This window comes from Schistocerca cancellata, chromosome 5 (genome assembly GCF_023864275.1).
Source record: "Schistocerca cancellata isolate TAMUIC-IGC-003103 chromosome 5, iqSchCanc2.1, whole genome shotgun sequence".
Lineage (NCBI taxonomy): Eukaryota > Metazoa > Arthropoda > Insecta > Orthoptera > Acrididae > Schistocerca > Schistocerca cancellata.
Window position 1 is genome coordinate 754,183,435 of NC_064630.1, and position 26,666 is coordinate 754,210,100.

The 26,666-nt window shown below is 42.7% G+C and overlaps 1 protein-coding gene across 1 annotated transcript in view; it reads right to left on the reverse strand.

Annotated features, from left to right (window-relative positions):
* Positions 1 to 26,419, reverse strand: part of LOC126187667 (heterogeneous nuclear ribonucleoprotein C-like) — a 458,272-nt gene extending 431,853 nt beyond the window's left edge. Inside the window, exon 1 of the mRNA XM_049928896.1 lies at positions 26,304 to 26,419. Coding sequence (XP_049784853.1) covers positions 26,304 to 26,309 — 6 coding nt within the window. The 5' untranslated portion in view covers positions 26,310 to 26,419. The remainder of the gene's footprint in view (positions 1 to 26,303) is intronic.
* Positions 26,420 to 26,666: the final 247 nt, after the last annotated feature.

Below are 26,666 nucleotides of genomic sequence, written 5' to 3' on the forward strand. Positions count from 1 at the left end.
TTTATTTTTAATTCCAAAACGTAATGCACTTTGTGGATAGCCCTCGTATTTTCTAGACTTAGAGAAAGCTTTTGACAATGTTGACTAGAATACACTCTTTCAAATTCTAAAGGTGGCAGGGGTAAAATACAGGGAGCGAAAGGCTATTTACAATTTGTACAGAAACCAGATGGCAGTTATAAGAGTCGAGGGACATGAAAAGGAAGCAGTGGTTGGGAAGGGAGAGACAGGCTTGTAGACTGTCCCCGATGTTATTCAATCTGTATATTGAGCAAGCAGTAAAGGAAACAAAAGTAAAATTCGGAGTAGGTATTAAAATCCATGGAGAAGAAATAAAAACTTTGAGGTTCGCCGATGACATTGTAATTCTGTCAGAGACAGCAAAGGACTTGGAAGAGCAGTTGAATGGAATGGACAGTGTCTTGAAAGGAGGATATAACATGAACATCAACAAAAGCAAAACGAGGATAATGAAATGCAGTCGAGTTACCTCGGGTGATGCTGAGGGAATTAGATTAGGAAATGAGACACTTCAAGTAGTAAAGAAGTTTTGCTATCTGGGAAACAAAATAAGTGATGATTGTCGAAGTAGAGAGGATATAAAATGTATGCTGGCAATGACAAGGAAATCGTTTCTGAAGAAGAGAAATTTGTTAACATCGAGTACAGATTCAAGTGGCAGGAAGTCGTTTCTGTAAGTATTTGTATGGAGTGTAGCCATGTGTGGAAGTGAAACGTGGACGATAAATAGTTTAGACAAGAAGAGAGTAAAAGCTTTCGAAATGTGGTGCTACAGAAGAATGCTGAAGATTAGATGGGTAGATCACATAACTAATGAGGAGTTACTGAATAGAATTGGAGAGAAGAGAAATTTGTGGCACAACTTGACTAGAAGAAGGGATCGGTTGGTAGAGCATATTCTGAGGCATCAAGGGATCACCAGTTTGGTACTGGAGGGCAGCGTGGAGGGTAAAAATCGTAGAGGAAGACAAAGAGATGAATACACTAAAGAGATTCGGAAGGATGTTGGTTGCAGTAGGTACTGCGAGATGAAGAAGCTTGCACAGGATAGAGTAGCGTGGAGAGCTGCATCAAACCAGTCTCAGGACTGAAGACCACAACAACAACAACAACATCATATTTTCGCCGTCAGCAGTGGACCAAGTCTCAGCGGAGTATTGAGGATGATTATGCACAGCAAATGCATAAAAGTTTTAAGATATAATCCTAAGTTCACAATATCGAACAACCTTGAAAATTTTCTTGCCGTTTTCAAGATACAGAATTTTCCTACTCGTACACGTAAAATTCGGTATGAGGTGAAATCTAAATAAATAATCACAGCAAACTACTCGAACTTTAGCGGTGCTTTCTCTAAAAATTTGTCTAGAATAGCCATCTACCCGTGTTCAAAAATATTTATCCGTCATCGAAAAACTAGTTTTTTGGGTACTGAACCGGACGAGAATTCCGAGACGGCTATGCACAGCAAATGGCTGTAATTTCTACGATCTATACCAAAAATAGCGATCTGGAACAACCTTGAAAAATTTCGTCTTATCTTTATTAGTTTCTGCGACATTGAGTTTCAAAGTTACCCTGGTTCGTAGACGTAAAATCGGTGTGAGACGAAAATTTAGTTTATGAAATGACGTAGCACGGATAAATACGCGGTAAAGCGTCTCTGTCATCATAGGGGACCCCATGTTTCAGTGCTGAAGCACATGCAACACATTTGTGCACGTAAAATTCGGTCATAGGTGTAAAATTAGTTTCGCGTTATTTCAATTTCACATTCATAAAATATCTAAATTTTACTGATAAATACATTTCTTGCCGGCCGGTGTGGGCGAGCGGTTCTAGGCGCTGCAGTCTGGAACAGCGCGACCGCCACGGTCGCAGGTTCGAATCCTGCCTCGGGCATGGATGTGTGTGATGTCCTTAGGTTAGTTAGGTTTAAGTAGTTCTAAGTTCTAGGGGACTGATTACCTCAGAAGTTAAGTCCCATAGTGCTCAGAGCCATTTGAACCATTTGAATATATTTCTTTTCATATGAGTTACATGCCCTGCTGCAGCAGGGAAAAGAAGGGAACCTGCGGTAAAATGCTCCTAAAATGCGAATATGCTCCTGTTTATTTAAAAGACTGACTGAAAAGTAGGGTACCACCTGCCTCATTCTACCTTCTTTGGCGCCTTTAAAAACCTTCCCAAAAATTTTTGGCATGCGAAGATATTCACGCTTGTTTATGCTGACAAAGAAGACAGTGGCAGTGACAAATAGACGAAAAAGTAATAAATAATAGAAAATAGTAGAAGGTAGTTGTATTATAGAAAGAGTGACAAAAAGGCAGTGTGACAGAAAGAGAGGGCACAGTGACAGAGGAACAGTGACAGAACAATGCTAGAAGGGTGAATGAAAGAGTGGGTGGGAACGGGGAGGGGGGGGGGGAAAATAAAGAGAAAGTGGAAGTAGGTGAGAGCGAGTGATGACAGGCAGAGTATACGGTGATGATAACGAGGAAGAAAGCGATAGTGAAAGTGAGAACAGACAACAGCAGTAGGAAGGAAGGAAGGAATGAGAGATTGCAGTGTGAGAGAGGAAGAGGAAGACGAAAACAGTGACAGTGATAGGAGACTCTAGTAGTAGGACAGAACGAAGAGGACTGTGGCTATGAGACAGAAGGCACTGACTGGGAGGCACAAAGAAGTAATAAGAATGAGAATGAGTTAGGTTGCATGATTCGGTGAGAAATGGCATCTGAAGGATAGGGTATGAGCGACTTAACACAGATGGAATAGTGGGTATGAGCGAGGTACAGTCAGGATTCAAATGGCTCTGAGCACTATGGGACTTAACATCTGTGGTCATCAGTCCCTTAGAACTACTTAAACCTAACTAACCTAAGGACATCACACACATCCATGCCCGAGGCAGGATTCGAACCTGCGGCTGTAGCGGTCACGCGGTTCCAGACTGAAGCTCCTAGAACCGCACGGCCCCACCGGCCGGCCTACAATCAGGGGAGCTTGGGTGAGTTTCGAGGTGAGCTGCATGTAAAAATAAAATAAAAAAATAAAATAAAATAAACACACGCTAATATGTTCGCATGTCAAAGTTGTTGAGAAAATTCTCAAAGGTGTTCAAGGAAGGTAGAATGAAGCAGCTGGTACCCCACTTTTCAGTTGTTGTTGTTGTGGTCTTCAGTCCAGAGACTAGTATGATGCAGCTCTCCATGCTACTCTATCCTGTACAAACTTCATCTCCCAGCACCTACTGCAACCTATATCCTTCTGAATCTGTTTAGTGTATTCATTTCTTAGTCTCCCTCTACGGTTTTTAGCATCCACGCTGCCCTCCAATGCTAAATTGGTGATCTCTTGATGCCTCAGAATATGTCCTACCAACCGATCCCTTCTTCTAGTCAAGTTGTGCCACAAATTTCTCTTCTCTCCAATTCTATTCAATACCTCTTCATTAGTTATGTGATCTACCCATCTAATCTTCAGCATTCTTCTGTAGCACCGCATTTCGAAAGCTTCTATTCCCTTCTTGTCTAAACCATTTATTGTCCACGTTTCACTTCCATACATGGCTACACTCGATACAAATACTTTCAGAAACGACTTCCTGACACTTAAATCTATACTCGATGTTAACAAATATCTCTTCTTCAGAAACGATTTCCTTGCCATTGCCAGTCTACATTTTACACTTTTCAGTATGTCCTTTAAATAAGTAGGAACATATTCGCATTTTTTGAGCTCCGACAGGAGCGTCCATCCGACTGTTTCTTTTCTATCACTTTCCTTATTGCTTTGGACATTTATTTCGACGCTTGTCGCGCGTACAACGTAATGTATGGTGGTCCATAGGTGCTGAACTACCACAACAGGTGAATGAACAGAAAGTCTGTCAGATAGAGACAGACAAGGGGGAAAATCTACTAACACTAGAGTGCAAAACGTAATGACGAAAGTAACTTCGCATGATATGTCAATGTCAAGTAACATAGCTCGATCAAACTTGCACCATGTGTAGAAACAACTGCTACAGTTTAGTACACAAGCTAACTGAAAGAAATACACAATGATACGAACAGAGATGGCTCTTTTGTTCAAAGGCAGAAATCACACTGCAATTCATGATGATGTCCTCGACACTGCAAAAGATGTGACATCGTTCTTAATAGCGTGTGAGATCATCATGCTCAGCAACGTGTTGCATGCTGGCAGCAAGGCTGGGAGTCCCATTCCTCCACCAGCTCTGTTGTCAACTGCTAGATGGTGCATGTGGACGTGCTGCTACACGTCTGTCCAACGCATCCGGCACGACGGGAGAACGGACAGGCCTGCCCATTCGCCGATTATCCTCTTGTTCCAAGAGCTCCCTTACCTGCGCTGTTCGGTATGGTAGTGGGCTGTTATCCACAAAAACAAACTCGGGACTGAATGCAGCCCTGAAAGACGCACACGCAGAATAAGTTCAGCGTCACAATAACGTTCACCCTTGAGTGTACTGTGTTTACAGATTTGGAAGTCAGTACACAGCTGCACCATTACGCCTCCCCACACCATAAAGCTTGGACCACCAAAACGATAATGTTCGACTATGTTGCTGGGAGCACTGCATGTTCCAGAATCACTACGCAGACTATGTGCTATCATCCGAGATGAACACGCGACCTACTCCCTATAGTACTGGCACCGCAGCAGACGGTGCAGCCGATGGCGATATGCGGGCGTTAACACAACGTATTGGTCGGCGGGCGGCAATCTGCGTGCCACTGTAGAGCGTGAGCTTGCGTACCTCGCAGTGGCTGCAACTGCACTGGCTCTCTGACACGGATCCTTTCTTCGCTGTTGCTCAATATAGTGGTCACCTGCTGGTACAGTTGACCCTTGTCCACTGTGCTGTCACCGCCAGACACCACACTTGCTAGGTGGTAGCCTTTAAATCGGCCGCGGTCCGCTAGTATACGTCGGACCCGCGTGTCGCCACTGTCAGTGATTGCAGACCGAGCGCCGCCACACGGCAGGTCTAGAGAGACGTCCTAGCACTCGCCCCAGTGGCACAGCCGACTTTGCTAGCGAAGCTACACTGACAAAAGTATTACATCAACTACGTACTTTATTTATTAGACTCAACTCCTTTAATTGTTCCAGACCTCACGCCAGTCTGCGTGAGCTTAACGCGTGCTATTCGGCTACAAGTCATAATGGATTGGCTGTCGGGTCAGTCCACTACATCCACCATCTCCGACCCCTCTTTGGACGGAAGTTCCTGTGGTTCTGAACTCTTCGCACGCAAGTGAAAGGAGTACGAACTCCTGGCTACATCCGTCACAATTCGTCATTTCAACTGCCTCGTGTTGTCGGCCCAGCTCCATTTGGTGCTATAACGTTGACCTCGCACCGTGTTACGTCCAGATTTATATGCACGACTCGGAAACCTCTGGCAACATGTTACCGCACTCTCATTGCCACCGAGTAGTTCACACGTTACGTAGCTTTATCTATCTCGTCCTTAAGTTTTGCTGATCAGTGAAATACTTTTTTTTGTAAGCCCGTTCACCGTTCAGTGGTCGTACCAACAGACAAAAGTAGTCGGTTTCATATCCGCAAATACAGGGTGACTATTACTGAACTACACGAAATAAAATCGTCATAGCTTCTGAACGGTTTGCGTTAGGACGTCCAAACTACACGATTAGCGGCGTGGCATGATGGGAATTAGTATGCGCTGTATGGTTTAGTTTAGCGACGAAACTCACTTTCATTTGGACGGATTCGTCAATAAGCAAAATTGGCGCATTTGGGGACCCAAAAATCAGCATTTCGCGATCGAGGAGTCTCTTCAACCTCAACGGGCGACTGTGTGGTGTGCAATGTCCAGTCACGGATAATCGTTGCGATATTCCTTGATGCCACAGTGACTACCGAATGGCACATACAGGTTTTGGAAGATGATTTCATCCTGATTATCCAAAGTGACCCTGATTTCGACAAGATGTGGTACATGCAAGACGGAGCTCGACCCAATCGAAGCAGGAGAGTGTTTAATGTCCTGGAGGAGCACTTTGGGGACAGCATTCTGGGGACCTACACACAACTGGCGTGACCCTGGATTGGCCGCCATATTCTCCTGACCTGAACTCATGCGACACCTTTTGTGGGACTATATTTGAAGACAAGGTGTACAGCAATAACCCCAAAACCATTTCTGAGCTGAAAACAGCCATCCGGGAGGTCATCGACAGCATCGATGTTCCGATACTTCAGCGGGTTATGCAGAATTTCGCTATTCGTCCGCACCACATCATCGCCAATGATGACAGGCATATCGAACATGTCGTAACTTAAATCCGAATATCTGCAGTGACGTACACAAAAAATGGTTCAAATGGCTCTGAGCACTATGGGACTTAACATCTTAGGTCATCAGTCCCCTAGAACTTAGAACTACTTAAACCTAAGGACATCACACACATCCATGACCGAGGCAGGATTCGAACCTGCGACCGTAGCAGTCCCGCGGTTCTCGACTGAAGCGCCTAGAACCGCACGGCCACCGCAGACGGCTGACGTTTACGTTGCATAAAGTGTGTACACACCGTAGTTTGTAACTAATTTGCGTTTTTCCATATAGTCCAGTAATTGTCACCATATATATATATATATATAAGCATTTTTCTTTAGTTCTGTAAAATGTAAACAGGTCTTAAATAATAATTATTTTAACGAAATTTGAGTTTGCATTATTATTCAGTCCCGAAAAGTGAAACATATCTTAAATAATAATTATTCTAACGAAAATAGGAATAAAATACTTTTTATCTGTAGTAATTATTACATTATTTTTTCTATAATGTTGGGTAATGTTAAGAGAGCCTTCCAAAACCCAAAGTAGGTCTTATTTCGTTACAGTAATTATTACTTAAAAGATGTTTACATTTTACAAAACTGCATAAAAGTATCCACTGTCGATGACACTGAAGTGCTCAAACAAATTTGGGAATTTGTCACGAAATAAATGTTTACACAACAGGCGTACCTAAAACCCAGTAATTATTGGCCTACATTACAGACATGACAGCGATTTTGGGAGCCGTTATCTTGGATGCAACTCGTAATTTTCAAATGAAAAGGGGTCGTGTGACTGTGAGTCAGACGGAGAACTACAAGAGGAAAAGTACGGTGCCTTTCATTCGAGAATAGCTTTATTAATTTTTGAAATAACGTCGCATATACCCCGTGTTTCCCAGCGGTTGTTGTTAACTGCTGCACCCACTTCCCATGGACTTTAACCGAGATATTTAAGTCGAGCCTCGTGGTTTAGTGGCAAAGCGCGTGCCTGAAAACCCAGAGACTGCGAGATCGACTCCCTATCGACAAGCGTAAATTTTCTGACATTACTTTTATTATTATCATCATGTACCAGAATGCGAGCACAAACATCTGCTCCATGTGATGTGCAAGGTTTCGCTGCATACACAACTGCCTTCGCATGTCCCCATGGTTTCCCCGGAGATGGTCAGGCAATAGAGGTCCAGCCGAGTACCTGCCGCATTCCCCGGCTCAAACATCAGCCGTCTCATTGTTAGTGTAATAAGTGGATCAACGTAGGCAGTTAGGTTGTAGCGGCGAAACCGGTTTATACGGTTACAAGCTGCTGCAACTTCTCGCGCGGTAATACTAGTCATACTGCCGACCTGGGCCATAAGGGGAACATTCGTTGTCTTGTAAACGAAAATCCTGTTATTGCATTTTTCAGTCTCACCATCATAAACGGTATTCACTTTGAAGGAGTAATAATCAGATGACTGGTGAGAAAGAAAAGAAGAGTAATAGAAAATACTTGAAGCTACATTACTAAAAGCAAAATAATCCATGTAAATTATGTGATCAAAAGTATCCGGACACCCCCAAAAACATTCGTTTCTCATATTAGCTGCATTGTGCTGTCACCTTCTGCCAGATACTCCGTATCTGCGACCTCAGTGGTCATTAGACATCGTAAGAGAGCAGAATGGGGCGCCCCGCGGAACTCACGGACATGGAACGTGGTCAGGTGTTTGGGTATCACTTGTGTCATACGTCTGCACACTAGAGATGGGCAAAACTGTTCTTTTCAGAGATTGGATCAGAACTGTTCACTCCCTGAAATGAATTAGCTCTTTTTCATGACTCACCACTCATTTACAATAGAAAATAAATGGAAGGCACATTGCCTTTTAAACTTGGTTTATTCCAGTACTATACCTGTATTTTGATCTTATTTGATCCTATTTTGAAGTAACACAGATAATGAGTAAGAATTTTGTATTGTTTATTGAAATTTCCACAATATGACAAAGTTTTTGATTATTGATTTATTTTGCACTATCGTGGTTTTTTGGGTGATCGGAAAATGTTGTAACTTGAGATTTACATTAACAATATATTTGGCTATAATGTATTAAAATTTCATTAACCTCATACAAATTCATCGCAAGCCACATATTTTTAAAGTGAACGTTTCCTTCCGAAGACGCCTAAAATCGCAAAATCCGTACCAGAATAAGAAAAAAAATATATAAATTTGACTGTAAAACGAAAGTGCTGCATATAGCCTTACGCAGAATAAAACAAGGAAAATATTGGTGTATCACATTTTGCGATACGTTTATCGGTTCGCTCGTAATTAAAGCGTAAATTCGAGTGTCCATAATAAAAATCCTATAGTAAGAGGAGTCATCAGGAACCTAATCTAATCAGTTTAAACAAATAAAAATAAAATAAAAACAGTTGATGTATACATAACATAATAATGTAATATACATAGCGGTATTACTACGAAGAACAATATCCAGTAGGGACGAACTCCGATGCAGAGGCGCTGAGTCGAGCAGGTCGAGCCGCGAGCTGTATTACTGCGTGAGCTGAGACCGCAGAGACCAGAGTGACACCTGAGTCGCTTTGCTTAACGCTCTGGCTAGAATCGAGACGGTGGGGTGAGCGTTGAGCGGGCGAGTTCCGAGGGTGGGGGGAGCGGTGAACTCACCCGCTCCGAAACAAATCGTCCGTTCCCTTGCGAGCAGGTTGTTGCAAGTAGTTCCTATGTTATCTGCTAGGTGGCTCTCTGTCCTGTTGCTCGCGTCAACTGCCCAGAGGGCAGGATGTGCGACTGAAACGATCGCCGACAGAGTGTGATGCGAAGTTAAGCTACGCCAGACACTGCGCGTGGCAGACGACGCACAGGGATGGCACGGCATATGTGAAACACAAAATCCAATGGGGCACTGCACAATGCAGGCAGCCAAGGTAGAAGCAGGGCAGAGGCTCTTCGCCGGGTACGAGCACCCCGTCGTAATGAATTTGTTGTGCCTGCAGTAAATGGCTTTCCTGGTTGGTGGCTTCTTGCCGTACTTGGTTCTAAACATCCGTTGAACAACTGTAGCACACTTGTTTTTGTCGAATTCCAACACAAAGAAAGCACGCTCCGCGCCTGAACTCGCAGTGTTTGCGACTAGCGCTGTCTATCAGCAAATTACCAAACTACGCAGTGGCTGTATACATTACGCTGTGGCTGAATACATGAACAAAAAAAACAAAAAAAAAAGACTTTCAGGGTTTCTCTTCAAAATGAAATATGTATGACATCTGTACAATGTTTGTTTCTTGTGCAATAAATAATTGAAAGAGTTCTCGGTCTTTATGTACACCCTGTAGTTAAAATTGCGTCATGTACTCATGTAGTGAACAAAAAGCGGGTGAACATTCTTATATTTACGATTTAAGAGTTCAGCTGCATCCTATTACGTGATTAACTGTATGTAGCCTTCAGTTCCAACAATCAGAGTGCACGGCCTATTTATTTGACTTTGATGATTTACGATGTAACTTATTCCAGTACATGTCTTTATGTCAAGCATTTACTTTGATCTTGTAATTTAGTTTCTTAGGATATTATCACTCTTTTTGTTTTTGTTTTTGAACGGATCAGTAAGTGAGGCGAAGACGTCGAAACCGACTCGAGGCAGAAGAATTCAATTAAATATTTTCGATACAAATTTATAATTTTTAGGAGATGAAAGTCTGTTTTTATCCTTGACTACAGCAGTCTTCTAATCTCGTGAATACCAAGAGGACTCACGCGCCTTTAACAACGCAAAATGTTTAATTCATGGCAACACTACAATGCCGAAAGCTTAGGTAATTATTTCAACCGTAAGACCCCATGGCACCTTTTGAACGTGCTAAAAGTTACGGGATTTTTTTACTAATAAATATCTACATCTACATTTGCACTCTGCAGAGGATACTGTTATTTCGTTCTATGAAGTGCACATTTCTCAACATTTAAAGCAAGTTGCCAATCTTTGCACCCCTTTCAAAATCTTATCAAGATCTGACTAAATATTTATCCAGCTTCTTTCAGACAGTACTTCCTTACAGATAACTGCAACATCTGCAAAAAGTCTGAGGTTACTATTAATATCACCCGCGAGCACATTAATAAACAACATGTACAACAATGGTTCCAACACACTTCCCTGAGGCAAAGCCGAAGTAACGTCTACGTATGACGACGACTCTCCATCCATTGTAACACGCTGCGTGTTCCGTACCAAAGAATACTCAGTCAAGTCACAAATTTCTCTTAATACCCCATACGATCATATTTTTGACAATAATCATATATGTGGTACAGAATCAAATGATTTTCGGAAATCAAGGAATATGGCATCTACCATATAGCCTTGATACAAATCTTTCAGCATGTCATGTGGGAAAAGTGAAAGTTGGGTTTCGCATGACTGATGTTTTCGGACTCTAGGATGGTTGTCATAGAGGAGGTCATTCTGTTCGCTGGGCAAAAGTGCTATGCAAAGCCCCCCCCCCCCCCATTCTTCTTCTCTAATTTCCAGTGGTTCATTTACTAAAAATGTATGAAAATCTACTTTAAAATATGCAAAACAGCACGAAAATTTAAGTTACCGGTTCGTATCGAACAAAGGCTACTTTGCTGTTACACTTGTCTATTAATTTGCAGAACATCCGAAAGTATACTCTTCACTGTTACTGCTTTGTTTCCTAGTCTAGTCGAGGAAACGCAGTGTATTAGTCAGCCGTTTAAGATACCTATTGTACATCTTAGATGCGAAACAAGAGACGGGGCTGGACCAAGCGAAGCACTTCAAGCAAATGTCTCACTGTGAGTTCAACTGGGAGACAAATTCTGTAAGAAATACGTCTTGGGGCTTCATCCCGGTGCAAGGCTTTCGATTTGAAGTGACTTCGGCAGCTTGTGTTTCAGATCCACTACTTCTATATCAATGCAGCTCTCATGTCACTTCACGAGCAGAATGAACCTCGTTCCCGGTTTGTGTTTCAGATCCACTACTTGTATATCAATGCAGCTCTCATGTCACTTCACGAGCAGAGTAAACCTCGTTCCCGATCTTCTGAAGAAGCCACAGGTGACGGGCCTGTGTGTAAGAAAACGAGGTGATGATCAAGACCGGTGTAACCTAAGAGCTGGTCCAATACTACACGTAACTGTGACGAGGCAAATATTAAGTCACGAACAACTGTCAAACAACGCGAGATTTTGTACTACGTATGGAGTTTCAGGACTCAACAGCCGTAAGCATTCTGTACGAAAAGTGAACTATGGTCTACATTTACGTCACCACTCTGCAAATTACATTTAAATACCTAGCAAAGGGGCTCATCGAACCACCTTCACAATGATTCTGTTATTCCACTCTAGAACAGCGGGCCTAAAAAAAGAACACTTAAATCTTTCCGTTCGAGCTCTGATTTCCCTTATTCTATTATGATGATCATTTCTCCCTGTGTAGTCGGCGTCAACAATATATTTCCGCATTCGGAGGAGAAAGCTGGCGACTGAAATTTCGTGAAGATCCCATCAGAGCGAAAAACACCTTTATTTTAATGATGTCCATCTCAGATCCTGTATCATGCCCATGACACTCTGTCCCCTATTTCTCGATAATACAAAACGTGCTGCCCATCTTCGGACTTTCTCGATCTATTTCGTTAACCCTATCTGGTAAACATCCCACACTGCACAGCAGCACTCCAAAGAGGACGGACAAGCATAGTGTAGGCAGTCACTTTTGTAGACTTGCATCTTGTAAGTGTTCTGCCAATGAAACTCAGTCTTTTGTTTTTCTTGCCCTGAACACTATCTATGTTATCGTTCCAATTAATTTAAGGTGATCATAATTGTAATTCTTAGGTATTTAGCTGAACTGACAGCCTTTAAATTCGTGTGGTTTATAGTGCAACCGAAAATTAACGGATTTCTTTTCGTACTCATGCGGATGATTTCACGTTTCACCTTATTCAGAAACAACTGCCACTTTTCGCACCATAGAGATATTGTGTTTAAGTCATTTAGCAATTTGTTTTGATCTTCTGCTGACTATGCGCTAAATGACAGCATCATCTGCAAATAATATGAGAGGTGCTGCTCAGATTGTCTCCCAAATAGTTGATATAGATAAGGGACAACAGAGAGCCTATAACAGCCGGCCGCTGTGGCCGAGCGGTTCTAGGCGCTTCAGTCCGCAATGGCGCTGCTGTTACGGTCGCAGTTTCGAATCCTGCCTCGGGCATGGATGTGTGTGATGTCCTTAGGTTAGTTAGGTTTAAGTAGTTCTAAGTCAAGGGTACTGATGACCTCAGATGTTAAGTCCCATAGTGCTCAGAGCCATTTGAACCATTTAGAGCCTATAACACTACCTTGGAGGACGCAAGAAGTCAGTTCTGTTTTGCTCGATGACTTCCCTTCAGCTACTACAAGCTGCGACCTCTCTGACAGCTCACAAATTTAGTCACATAACTGGGACGATGTTCCATAAGCACGCCATTTGACTACAATCCGCTTCTGAGGTACGGTATTAAAAACATTCTGGAAATAATAAATACAAAATCATTTTGAATTTTTTTTTTGTCGATAGCACTCAACACTTTGTGTGAGTAAGGAGCTAATTGTGTTTCACAAGAACGATGTTTTCTAAATCCGTGTTGATTATGTGTCAATAGACCGTTCTCTTTGAAGGTAATTCATAATGTTCCAAAATCCTGCTGCATATCGACGTTAATTTCGTGGATTCCTCCTGTTGCCTTTCTTGAGTATTGGCGTGGCTTCTGCAACTTTCCAATCTTTGGCTATGGATCTTCCGTCGAGCGAGCGCGTCCGCAAGCTTTCTACTTTTTGGGGCCTTGTGCTAAGGAGTCTACTTCCCTTTCACCTTATCTCCATGTCACTCTGTTCATTTCTAGATGCCAGTCTTTCGCCGAGAATGTTCTGTGGTTAGGACGCAGCCAGGATTTTGTCAAAGGGAGGGGGGGGGGGGGGACGGAGGTGGGGTCCGTTTTCTTAAAGAGGACCTTCATTTTATTCTAAAAACGCATTTACTTATTTTTCAATTTTATGTGCGTAACGCAGCTCACTCTACTAATATAAGGTTCACTGCCGCAGAGGAGAAGACTCTTATAGTCGATTTAAAGAAAGTTAATCAGGTTCCAACCTCTTTTGGCATCAGCTATCTTTCTCCAGCTACTTTATAGCTTATCTAAAGGCAAGTCAAAATTCCTTCAGCACATCAAAAGCATCCCAAGTTCCGCAATTCAGTCTCAAATTCTATTACAGTACCTTACATTTCATTAAAATTCTTCGATTTCCGAAGTACAATTTTGGGATCTCAACACTGATTCACGCAATGATTTCAACAAGACTGTAGTGTATGCTAGCTCGTAAATGACTTCGTATTTATGCATGAAGAGTAAGTTTATACTCCCTTTTATGCTAATCACCTCTTCTACGATGTACAACATAAACTGTAGTTTATGCGACGATAATTTACAAATGTCTTAAGAATTGTGATGGTTGGACTCACTATTTCAAAGATATTCAGAACACAATTCCAAGGATATTCAGAGTGAGTCATTTCACAGTAGACTATTGTTCTTGTAGTAACACTTGCACAAATGATATACTGCCGTTCCACAAGTGAGCTATCATCATGCGCAGATACACTGTACGCAATGACGATCGCTAGCCGCCTTCCAACGTAAATGTCTGTGGTGTCAGTCATAACAATCAACGAGAGAGCTCCACGCCCGTCTGGACAGCCACTGACGCCTCCCCCCCCCCCCCCCAATGCAAATATACAAAAAAAGAACAATAATAACTAGGTAGTGTGTAATTTCATTTAGGCGATAAAGGGGAGAGGCGGGGAGGGGGGGGGGATCCGGAACCCCTCTTTCGCCACGTCCTAGGCTACGGGAACTTCGCTTATTGATGCTTTCAACATACAAATCACAACGTTGCCGGCTGTACGTTGTTGTAACTGTGTATTGTTAGCGTGCTTTACCCTTACCACAAGTACGATTAATTACTTCAGCTCTATGAAGGCACTTAATAAAAATTCGTAGCATTAGAATTATAGATCAACTTACGCGCCTAACCATTCAATTCATTTTACGATTCACGCTAGTCGTAGTCACACTACAAAACTATTCTCGTGAATCTACAGACAATTTTCAGTACTATGGAAATATTCGACCAGTATATGGGTAGATAGTACATCAATGCACCGCTGGTTACGACACAGAACTATGTAGTTTCTATAATACGTTATGTTAGTACAAAAATGTCTCTGAGCACTATGGGACTTAACATCTATGTTCATCAGTCCCCTAGAACTTAGAACTACTTAAACCTAACTAACATAAAGATATCACACAACACCCAGTCATCACGAGGCAGAGAAAATCCCTGACCCCGCCGGGAATCGAACCCGGGAACCCGGGCGCGGGAAGCAAGAACGCTACCGCACGACTACGAGCTGCGGACGTTATGTTAGTAAACCAGACTTCATACTGACTGTGGGATATTCGGAAAACAAAGTCTTGGTTATTGCATACCACCAAAAGATAGTCTCAGCACCCATAGGGCGTAGTGGAATTTTTCAGATTCTTGAACTTGAAGAACGAACTACTGTTCATGGGACATATCTGACGCACCAACACTTCGATGGTGATCTTTCGTTATTTGTTGACAACACTAGTGATGTTAATGTTCAACAACAAACATAATAAATTAAAAGAGATAGGTTTACTGCAGACCCGGGATTAAAGTAAAGTACAGGGTGGTGAGTTATGGACGAATTACTGTCGGTACGAATTACTGTCCGGACGAATTACTGTCCGCTACGAGCACATACTAAAGAAGTAACAAATAAGATAATGAAAAGGTATAAATTTATAGAATTGATGACACATCTCAGGGCGACAATCTAGAACTCGAGGTCGATTTTGCGTGCGCCACCCTGTACCGTCGAAGAGAAAACATGGCGTCTAGAATCACAGGGAGACTGAATTTTTGGACAGTTGGAGATGACGACTGGTCAGACAGGAATAGAAATAACAGAAGAGAAACAATTCTCAGGTTCTGAAGTATAAAATATTCACCACTTCACGATCGCTCGGCGAGTTACTGAAATGTGTATGTTGGGAAAAAGTGGAGAGAGAGAGACAAACAGAGCGTAAATGGCCGAGAGAAAAGATTGCAGCGGGACACTTACGACTGTTGAATATGAAATGGTGGTAGGCGACTCACGTAGACACGCGAATGGATGATAGATGGAATTATTAAGTTCTATGCCGAATTCCAAGAAATAACAGGCCGTGGGGGAAGGTGCACAGATGATACTTAAAAGTATGCAGGAGTAACGGGTCGATGCATGATAAAGTCAGAAAGTGATCTTTATCAGTTTTGTTTTCAAATAATTGATGATGATAAATATATTAAACAATCTAAAGAACTCAACTCAGGGCGAAACCAAACAAGATAGAACACAATTTCCTTGAATGAACTGCGACTCCCCAGGAAGCGTAAGTGACGAATTCCTGGAAGTCTGCTACTTCCAGCGCAGCTGAATGAATGACGCATAGGCTGCGAACTTTTAATTAAGTTCTCGACTGCCTAGTTTTGAATGGAAGAAAGACGGAAGACTTCTACCGCTATAATTGAGCCCTGACAATTGTCGCGGGTTGGGGGCCACGGCTTCTTGGACCTACCTCAAATAGAACCAATAATGAAACGAGATTTTGTAAATGCTACAGTGTTGTCACAGCTCTGTGGACGGCTACTATTTACTTTTGCAGCCGTTAGCGTCTCGCACTTGAAGGTTGGCAACAGTGCTACGACCCGTCATGGCTACTTAACGCCGTCTCGACTATGGTGTCTTGCTTTAGCCCAGTACCAACAATTAGCGCATTTGCACGGTAGTAGCGACTGTTGAAAGCTTTTTTGGTTTTATTTCGCTGTAATTTGGGCCTTTATACTCCGATAAAAATACTTTGATATTTCAGCGAATGGAGTAATAGGGGCCAGTTGCCATCCAATCAGAGGTATTTCTAGAGCGCCACGTGCTCCCTGACTCCTACTGTGTTGTAGGTACGCCAACGTCTTGACTAGCGTGTCTGGCGGCACTGGCCCCCACTGCAATCGCAAAGCAGTTTTACTCTGAGTTTAGCGCCAGAATTCATAATGAAATAATTCTATTCCTTCGCAAGCGTTCTTCGTGAGACGATACCTCACTATCGAAGTCAATGGACATCTACAGTATCGAAGTCAGTGTACCTATCCAGAACCAATCACATACCACCTATTTCCTCCGACGTATGTAAAGTTCTCTTGTTGGGTTGGCGTAAATCTTTATATGTGAACTGTAACGTTTGCTTTTGCGTGCGCTCAATTTACTGTATGAAAGGATGAGACAGAGAAAAATGTGGACATTGAATTATCACGGATGAACAGACCGGAAACAACACCGGTGACGTATACCTCATGTGAGAATCTTAAGTAATAAGGATCACATTTCCACTCGTGCACAGTATATCAGTACTGAGCGGTACGACGTTGCGTACTGCAGTTCCATGCAAAAATGTGATATTTTTAGCTCCGCTCTGCTTTACACTGTTTAACCACAAAGGCAAAGGCAAACGCAAACGGTGTTCAGAAATTCTCGTTACAAACTTCTAGGACTTTTAGTGTTCCGGACATGGGTTACTATTCAAAGTATTATGTACTCACGAGTCAAAAGTTGTGAGTGAAAATTGTTCTGGTACCTCTGACGGCACTGCTACTGTTGTTGCTAAGATTGTAGCGTAGGCAACTTTCAGAGCTGGTAGTATGGACCAAAACTAGAAAAAATGTCTAGGAAACATGAGCTCATAAATGCATACCTTAAGAAGTATGAGCACTTTTTCAGTAGAGGACATGTGTTTTACAGTAGCAAAGATGACAAGTGCTCACATCTCTCCTCAGGTATGCAATTTAGGACCCATGTGTACTCAACATTTTTTTACTTGTTTTGGTTGATACTGCCACCTTTGAACGTTGGCTACCCCACAATTGTAGCAAGAACGCTACCACCAAATGTATTCCACTGCCAGAGGTTCGCTTATAACTTTCGACTCGCTCGTTTCCGCTACAGGGACCCTTACTTCAAATTGATTCATCTATCCTTTTCCATAACCGTACAAAGTCTGAAACACCATCACGCGATCACCCTGTATATACGTACATTTAGAAGCGCCGGCGCGTTTAACTTTGACGCTCTGTAGCGTCGTTGGATGACGTTTCCGAACATGGGTTCCTATTCAAAATATTATGTACTCACTCCCTCTACAAGTCCAAGACGTTTGTAACGAGAATTTCGGAAGACCTGCACAGCTGGGAATGCGATAATACACATAGGGGATGGCGATAAATAAGGACCTTCAAATTCTGTGCCGTTTTGATATACACTGAAGCGCCAAAGCACCTGGTATAGGCATACGGATACAGAGATATGTAAACAGGCAGAATACAGCACTGCCGTAGGGTCCACGCCTATAGAAGACAGCTACTGCAGCTACAATGGCAGGTTACCAAGATTTAAGCAACAGTGATGGGGGGACACCACCTCCGAGGTAGCGATGAAGTGGGGATTTTTCCCGTGCGACCATTTCACGAGTCTACCGTGGATATCAGGGATCCGGTTAAACATCAAATTTCCGACATCGCTGCGACCGGAAAAAAATCCTGCAAGAACGGGATCAACAACGACTGAAGAGAATCGTTCAACGTGACAGAAGTGCAAGCCTTCCGCAAAATGCTGCAGATTCAATGAGGCGCCATCAATAAGTGTCAGAGTGCGAAACATTCAACGAAACATCACCTATACGGGCTTTCGGAGCCGAAGGCCCAGTCGTGTACTCTTGACGACTGCACGACACAAAGCTTTACCCCTCGCCTGGAAACATGTTGCCTGGTCGGACGAGTCTCGTTTCAAATTGTATCGAGCGTATAGACGTGTACGGATATGGAGACAACCTCACGAATCCATGGATCCGGCCATATTAGCAGGGGACTGTTCAAGCTGGTGGACGCTCTGTAATAGTGTTGGGCGTGTGTTGTTGGAGTGATTGGGACCCCTGATATGTCTAGGTACGACTCCGACAGGTCACACGTACGTAAGGATCCTGTCTGATCAACTGCATCCATTCATGGCCACTGTGCGTTCCGACGGACTTCGGCAATTCCAGAAGGAGAATGCGACAACCCCACACGTCCAGAACTGCTACGGAGTGTCACCAGGAACACTCTTCGGAATTTAAACGCTTCCACTGGCCTCCAAACTCCCCGACATGACCATTCTTGAGCATATCTGGGATGCGTTGCAAAGTGCTGTGCAGACGGGATCTCCACCTTTCGTACTCTTACGGATTTATGGACGGCATTGTAGGATTCATGGTGTCATTTCCCTCCAGCATTAATTCAGACATTAGTCGAGTCTGTGACGCGTTGCGGCACTTCCGCGAGCTCACGGGGACCCTACTCGATATTACACAAGTGTACCAGTTTCTTTGGCTCTTCAGTATATCAAATTATGGACTTTAGTTAGTCAAAACACATCAACAAAATACACATACATGTTCGTAACACCTTTCGGTTTCACGTATGGAAAATGTCTCGCAAATGACGACTAATGCGCTGGCATGCAAGAAATTCGCTATGGCTACCAGACAAGACCTAATTTCGATTTCGCCAACGAAACGGCGAATTTCCTGCTTTAACTCGCGATGTTCAGGTTTACTGACATACACCAGTGGTTTAATATAACCTCAAAGAAAAGGAAGTCTTAAGGGTTTACGTCACGTGACTTGGCGGCCATCGTTGGTCATCATTACGCGAGACGAGGCGATCCGAAAACGCTCACACACCATATCAATGGTCGTGATGACTGGGTGTTGTGTGCTGTCCTTAGGTTGGTTAGGTTTAAGTAGTTTTAAGTTCTAGGGGACTGATGACCATAGATGTTAAGTCCGATAGTGCTCAGAGCCATTTGAACCATTTTTTGAACCATATCAAGGGTTTCTCGTGACGAGTGACAGGTGGCACCGTACTGCTGAAACAACTCCTGAAAGTCTATTCCACTGAAATAAAGCCTCAAAAAATTCCTTATCATCGCTAGGTATCGGTTTCCGTCTGTCACAAAGTGCAGTGCCTCAAGTTCAAAGAAACATTAGCCACTGATACGGTACCGCCCGCCCAAAAGCCACACCAAACCGTCACTCGCTATGAATGCATTTCCATCACTTGAACCAGCATCCTCTTAGAAACTAGTTACCCAACTAACATCTTTCCTTGTGATCGGCTTCTTTCAACTGCTGCGTTAACCGAATTCTGTAAGGATGGTATGTTGTGGATTGGCCAGAGAGCCAACCCGTTTTTTGAGAGGAAGCCGAAAGTCACGCGTTTTAGCTCACGCAGGCTGGCGTGAGGTCTGGAACAGGACAAGGAAATTAGACTAGCAAAAAAAGGACGTAGCTGTGGAATACTTAACTTTAATCCATAAAAGGTGAACATCGCTCTTGACGGTACATGTTTTACAGCATCAATAGTAACTGGTAATGGCGCCTTGCTATGTCGTAGCAAATGACGTAGCTGAAGGCTATGCTGACTATCGTCTCGGCAAATGAGCGTATTTTGTCAGTGAACCATCGCTAGCAAAGTCGGCTGTACAACTGGGGCGAGTGCTAGGAAGTCTCTCTAGACCTGCCGTGTGGCGGCGCTCGGTCTGCAATCACTGATAGTGGCGACACGCGGGTCCGACGTATACTAACGGACCGCGGCCGATTTAAAGGCTTACCACCTAGCAAGTGTGGTGTCTGGCGGTGACACCACATGGTAATTGGGTGAATTCTCCGAACGGAAGAATATCTTATGCCCAGTTGTTGAGAACAACAAACTTAACGAGACTAACAGCCTCACTCTCACGAAGAACTGCAATGTTTTGCACACATCGGCCACAACGGGGGCGCTCAAAAGCCTAATGCAGACGTCACCAAATATTTTCACAGCGGGCCGGATAACAGACCACATCACGAGTGCAGGACCCACCATCATTCTGTACATCTAAATACAATAATTTAAAATCGAAAATGATAAGTTTAAGGCACATGGCAGCCAGATCTCCTATTATTGTAAGAATAATCTTAAGATATCCTTTTCTTCCGTAAATAATGTTTAAATCTAAACTGCTATCACATCATCTCGTGCTCCATACGTTTTATGAAGCTCATTGTAGTACCATCGGCGGGCCAGATGAAGTGACATCGCGGGCTGCATCCGGCCCGTGTTTTGGCGACCCCTGGTCTAATGTCGACCGTTGGATGCGTCACAGAAATTTATAATAATTCTGCGGAGTACGAACTGTTGATTCATTTGGTGATGCCTCACCGTTGCCGCGTAGCTTTCTCCGTTCTGATAAAATGGTTTTACTTCAGGCACGTGCGGCGTAATAGTAAGCTACTCCACGGTTACACAGACAATCAAGAAATATGATAAATTCAGACCCCGGCGACATTTGGAATGGTTACGGAAGGAGAAATGACAGACAACAGTGTGGTCAACCGACAAGTAAAGACGTACTACGCGGTTCAAAACTGGCGCTCCCTTCGAAGGATGTGAAGTATAAGGTTTTTGGCAGCGCAGCAACGTGTCTGTGAGATATTATCCTGGCATGTGGGCGAGTCGCGGACTGGCCTTACATTACAGATGGAAGAGAGAGAGAGAGAAAGAGAGAGACAGACAGAGAGCTGAAACCGCCCCACGCCTTGCGTCAGGTGGATGCAGCAAGGCGCTGAAACCGTCCCACGCCTTGCGTCAGGTGGATGCAGCAAGGCGACTTCGTCTGTTAATCTACCGTTTCATCTTCTAGTTACCCGTACAGATTACGCTTGAAAGCAACGCTCACAAGAAGAATCACTGCTTTTGTGTATGCTTCGTTTGTCGTGTCACGTTGGACAAAATACTGTTTCTATCAGAAGCAACGTAATTTACCTTCGCATTAAAGGTGGCCATACATGCGTTCGTTGTTTAAGAATTTCGCTCTTTATGGTTGGGTAATTTGGAACGAATCCCTTGAAATATATCAGAGCTGGTATGTTTTATAATTTTTATTTTTGTGCACGTGATATACGTTACGGTTTTCAATACTCCTAACCCACCACTACCATCATCATAAAAAAGAAATCAAATGAATGCCATGTCAATTACACGTCTCGCATGAACTGTAAATGGCCGCAACCGCAATCGATTCAATTCCTAAAATGCTACCACTTTAAGCTGGGGAGGTATGCAACGCCGCAAATTGACAAAGCAATATTGTGTTGCTGGTACCCATATCAGCAGTACATCAACATCTACGCCAGGGCGAATTTCCAGCGTCATAGGCATCTAAAATTTTTTTCGTTAAAAATTCTAAGAACAGTTTTCAGTCATAAAACGAGATTATCATATATTGTGTTGTTTATACCAATATTTTAGAAATAGTGTACATACAATTCAGATCGATCTCTGAAATCACTTACAACCTCCAAAATAACTAGGGTTATCTACCTAGAGAGATTTAAGACGGACTTATCGTATAAATTTAGTTGTGGAACACACACATACCGAAATGAGATTCACTGGAAGAGTCAGTAGAAAGAGGAATGCATTTAAAACGGCGACAGCTTGCGTAATTCCTGTCCAACATATTTTTAAGAATTAAGTTTGCCTGGTAGAATTACTGACTGAAATCAGATGTAGAGATAATATTCAACCAAGAATAGCCCTATTCTTCGCGTATTTTTGATGGAAGCGAGAGAATTATAGTATCCTCAACGTTCACACCGGGAGATGTCACAAGAACGCTGCCGCCAACATTAAAAATATTGTGAACTGTCCATAAGAAAAATCAACTAATTGTTTCCTGTACTAATTTCACTTAGAGCAAACGAAGAAAAAATATAGAGCTTACGCGGAGGATAATCGATTATCGTTTTCCCGCGAGCAATTCACAAACGGAACACTTAGCAGTAAATGACGACAGGACACTTCGTATTTCTGACTATACAAGGGGGTACCGTGGTTAAATAACTGCTGGACTGCGACAAAAATGTGTCCCACTCCCTCCATTTCTGCGAGGCACGATTTTATTTTTATAATTTTGCAAAATAAATTGAATTAAATCAGTGACATGAAATGGGTCAACTCGATGGAAATAAAGTGAAGCTAATCAAATTTTACCAATGAGGTAAGCTCAGAAACGCTGTATTCCACTGTAATGAAGATACCGCGACTACCGAATATTTGTACCACACGCCAGGAATCAAAACCAGTCACTTGAGTTATTGGGATATTTCAGCATGCTCCTCTGGTGGTCCTGTTCAGAAATGGGCAACCTTAGGTTGTTTCTTTTAAAGTTACAGAAGGAAATATCAGTGACAATAAACGGTTAAGTCAGACCAGTAGGCAAGCTTTGACCGCGTTGTTGTACACGTTAATGCTAGCGGTAAATACAAATTTTCATTTGTTACGACATATTCATGCAGGCATACCAAAATTCGCGCAAACCAACAGCCCAGCGCAGATACAGTACAAAATGTCGCTCACAAAATTTTTTGCCGCGCATATTTTCAGCAGAAAATGGACGTGAAAGAAAGACAGTTTGGCGACGCCACATTCATTCAACACTGTATATCTATGCTGTTCAGTTATACTGCGTTCATCATAAGAATAAGCATGGTGTAAACATTGCACCATTTATTCCACCGCGTTTGCATGAATCCCAATGGATTTCGTTTCACGTGGAGCGGAAGCCGAACTGTGTCCAATATAGACAAGTACGATCATAAGGATACGTTTTATGTTGTATTACACGCATATAGACGGCACTATAATGCGGGGCAACAGCTTAACCGGCGCACTGGTAATATCTTACCTCCTTCCTTATCCGAATCCGAGAAATACATTTCGGTTCTGTAACTCTCATCCGCTACGTTGATAACGAGTCGATCAACAACAGAATCCACGAAGCCATCCAGGCGCCGTATTTTCTCCACTTCTTTTATAACGTGCCGTTCTGTATCCCGCCAGCGTTCGGCAGTTACATGTGAAAAAGCTGCGTACGTTAGTTCCAGTACGTCTGGCAGTATAACAGTCTTCTTGTTCCTCGCGGCAGATCCCTTAACTTGGCTACAGATCAGTTGTGTTGGGTTCATACTGTAATGGTACAGTGGCAAATGTAAAAATGCAGCATTTGTATTGTGTGCTCGATGCTGCGAAAATGATTGTTTTTAATATTTTTACGACACTTATCACGCAGGTTCGTGTGAGATTACATCTGTGGTATAAAAAATGGACATAGTCCAAATAAAGAGTATTTAGTTTCTCATTTTGGTATTACAAAACTAAGTTTTTATTTATTTTTTTAATTTGAGCAACCTTTATTAACAGTCTTTCATAAAATATCAGTAATTAAGAATTTATATTTGAAATGGAAACAAGAATTTCGCGTACAGTATGCAATTAGAAAAAAAAACTTGCAACATTCATAAAGAATGGTAATGAATGTAGGTGTTTCACACTGAAAAAAAAAAAAAATGATGACCAAGGCGAGACTTGAAGCAGCGATTAATAAACTGCAGCAGATTATTAGCCTACTACGCTACCGATCCCGCTATACATACAATATGTATCTCATCTGTATGAAATACAGCTTCTCGGAAAACTTCAATACCGATTTTTTCCTGTAAATTTGTGAAAACCATTAAGAACAACCTATTCCTTGGTACTTTTTAACTGCGTCCCACACGCGTGTTTCACTACGGAATGGGAAGCAGCCTCAGTCATTTACATACTGCGTATTAACAACGCCACAATCTGAGCACAACAGTACAGAGACCGACTGTTCACGATTTTTGAAATAAAAACTACAAAACAGAAGCGTGATTAAGAAAATAAGTTGACGGCTGTTAATACATTGAATATATTAAAGTTTCGTTTAACGTAACTTGGTATTAAGACATCTAATATGTAAGTAGGACCTACTTCCAAGAGCGTAACAACACCAGAGTACGTGTGCTACGGATTCTGACCAATCATCGCGTTTGTTTACATCAGGTTTATTCTTATGATGAACAGAGCATAGTGCAGTGGGTAGTTTTTCGCGTTATAGTACACGAGTTGGTGAGTTCGATTCTGGCTCTATGTGTAGCTTTTTCTTCTAATTTTAGACTGCATGATATATGTCTTCTTATTCATAATACACCAATTAAAGCAAGTCTTATTCAAAAGACGTGCAGTTATTTAGTACTAACACAGAACGAGAGTACGTTCGTTTTCCTTAGGCCTAACTTATTCTGCTTTTAAAGAGTTCGGAGAAACACATTAATACTTGCTAAATGTTTTCAGATGTAGGTGGTGTCGATTTCAAGCGTCTCTCTCAACACTATGATTTGTGGATAAAATTCTATTGCTGACAGTTTACTGAAAATATTACAACTGGTCGTTTTACCAAATGTAATGAGTTTGTTTTACCACCTCCACATTGGTATGTTTTGAAATTATTTTTGTGCTATACCATGTACAGTACGTAATTTTCAACTGATTATTACTCTTCATGAATATTCCTAACATATCTACCGAATAACTGTTGAGCTCAACAATTAAAAAATGTATATGTTGGATACATGTCGTTTACTAAACAATGTATACTACAGAGTTATTTGGCAGATCAAAATTAGAAAATAAAACGAAATATACCTAGGTCCGGAACCGTACTCGTTATCTCGACTATTTTATGTGATTCGTGTTAGCAAATTACCTTTCTCTGAAGCCCATTTTTCTAGCGGAAATATGCACGGAGCGAATCATTTTTGTGCAGCTCTTCTTCAAGGAATCGCGTTATAGCGCCGACAGCACAAAGTTTGGTGCATCTTCTATATTGGAATGTGAGTTACGACTGATAATACACTGGTGCGACTGATTGCTGATAAGCAAAGCCAAAAGAGAGCTATCTACCCTTTTAGTACATTTATCCAGACAGTAGATTTTAAATATTTTTACACAATTTGAACTAAAAAATATGAATCGATGTTTTATCTGGGTTACTACAGAGTATCCTCTCTATATTAATGGTCCTTTTACATAAAGCATTGCTATGACCCACCAACTTGCGGAATCGATAGACGTGACATTGTTGTTATTATTATTGCACGCAAGACAATTCACATATTTACCGGTTACCTCTTCTTCTCTGTTGTCATTGAACCACCTACTGATGATGGTACTAATGTGAGTTAAGAAAAGAAGTTGTAATATCCCACGCAAACGGAGGGAGCTCGCAAGGAGTGATAAGTCTGATACGGTCCACCAACAGAAGTCAAGGAACCGAAATTCATACCATTACGTCGTCTAACTGAAATATTTAAAAACGCGTAACTCTTTTATTTCGAATAAAAAATGCTTTCAGTGATTGGATATTATAGCCTCCTCTAGACACCGTCCAGTAGCTTGCGGTATGGGCTACAGACACCAATGAAGGTAATAACCAAGCACGATGAAAAAGCCATAGACAAAGCACATAGCAGGTTGTATAAATTTCTGTTCAACGACTCTCATAAAACGGTGGTAAAGACAGTAACAGTTACGCACTACAGCAACTCGCACAACACGCCAAGCAACACTGGGGAGAAGGAGTCTATAACGAAAGCAGTCGACGGTGTCTCCGCGGGGTTGCGATCGTCACTTTTTTTTTATCTATTCTTCGTCTACGTGGTACAACGAAGCACACTTTTTTTTTCTAAATATGTCGCAGCACTGTCGTTGCAAGTATATCAAACTGGTCGGCAGTCGCCAGCCACTCGCAACAGTGAAGAAATGCGGCACGCGCGGTGTTTGCGTGACTCACCAGCATGTCGCGGCCAAGACGCGCTGACGGGACGCAGTCAGCTGACGCACTGAGCTCGCGCGGCCGGCTTCGCTCTGCGCACGTCCCGCTGGCGCTCGCTGCGCATGCGCGGGGGGCGGGCCGGCCGCGCAGAGGGTTTATCCGCGCCCGAGTGGCCATCAGAGTTCTGCGAACCATCTCTGCGCGCGCCGCCCCGCGTCAGCTGGTCGCGCTGTCCGCGAGCCATTGTCGGCCGCGCGCGCCGCTCAAGTTTCGCTGTCACAAAAGGCGATTACTGAATAGTGCCGGGCTGAGAATTCGGGAATGCTTTCCAGAGCCAAGTTGTAAAGTGCATCGGACTGAATTCGCTTCTCTCGCGCTGGG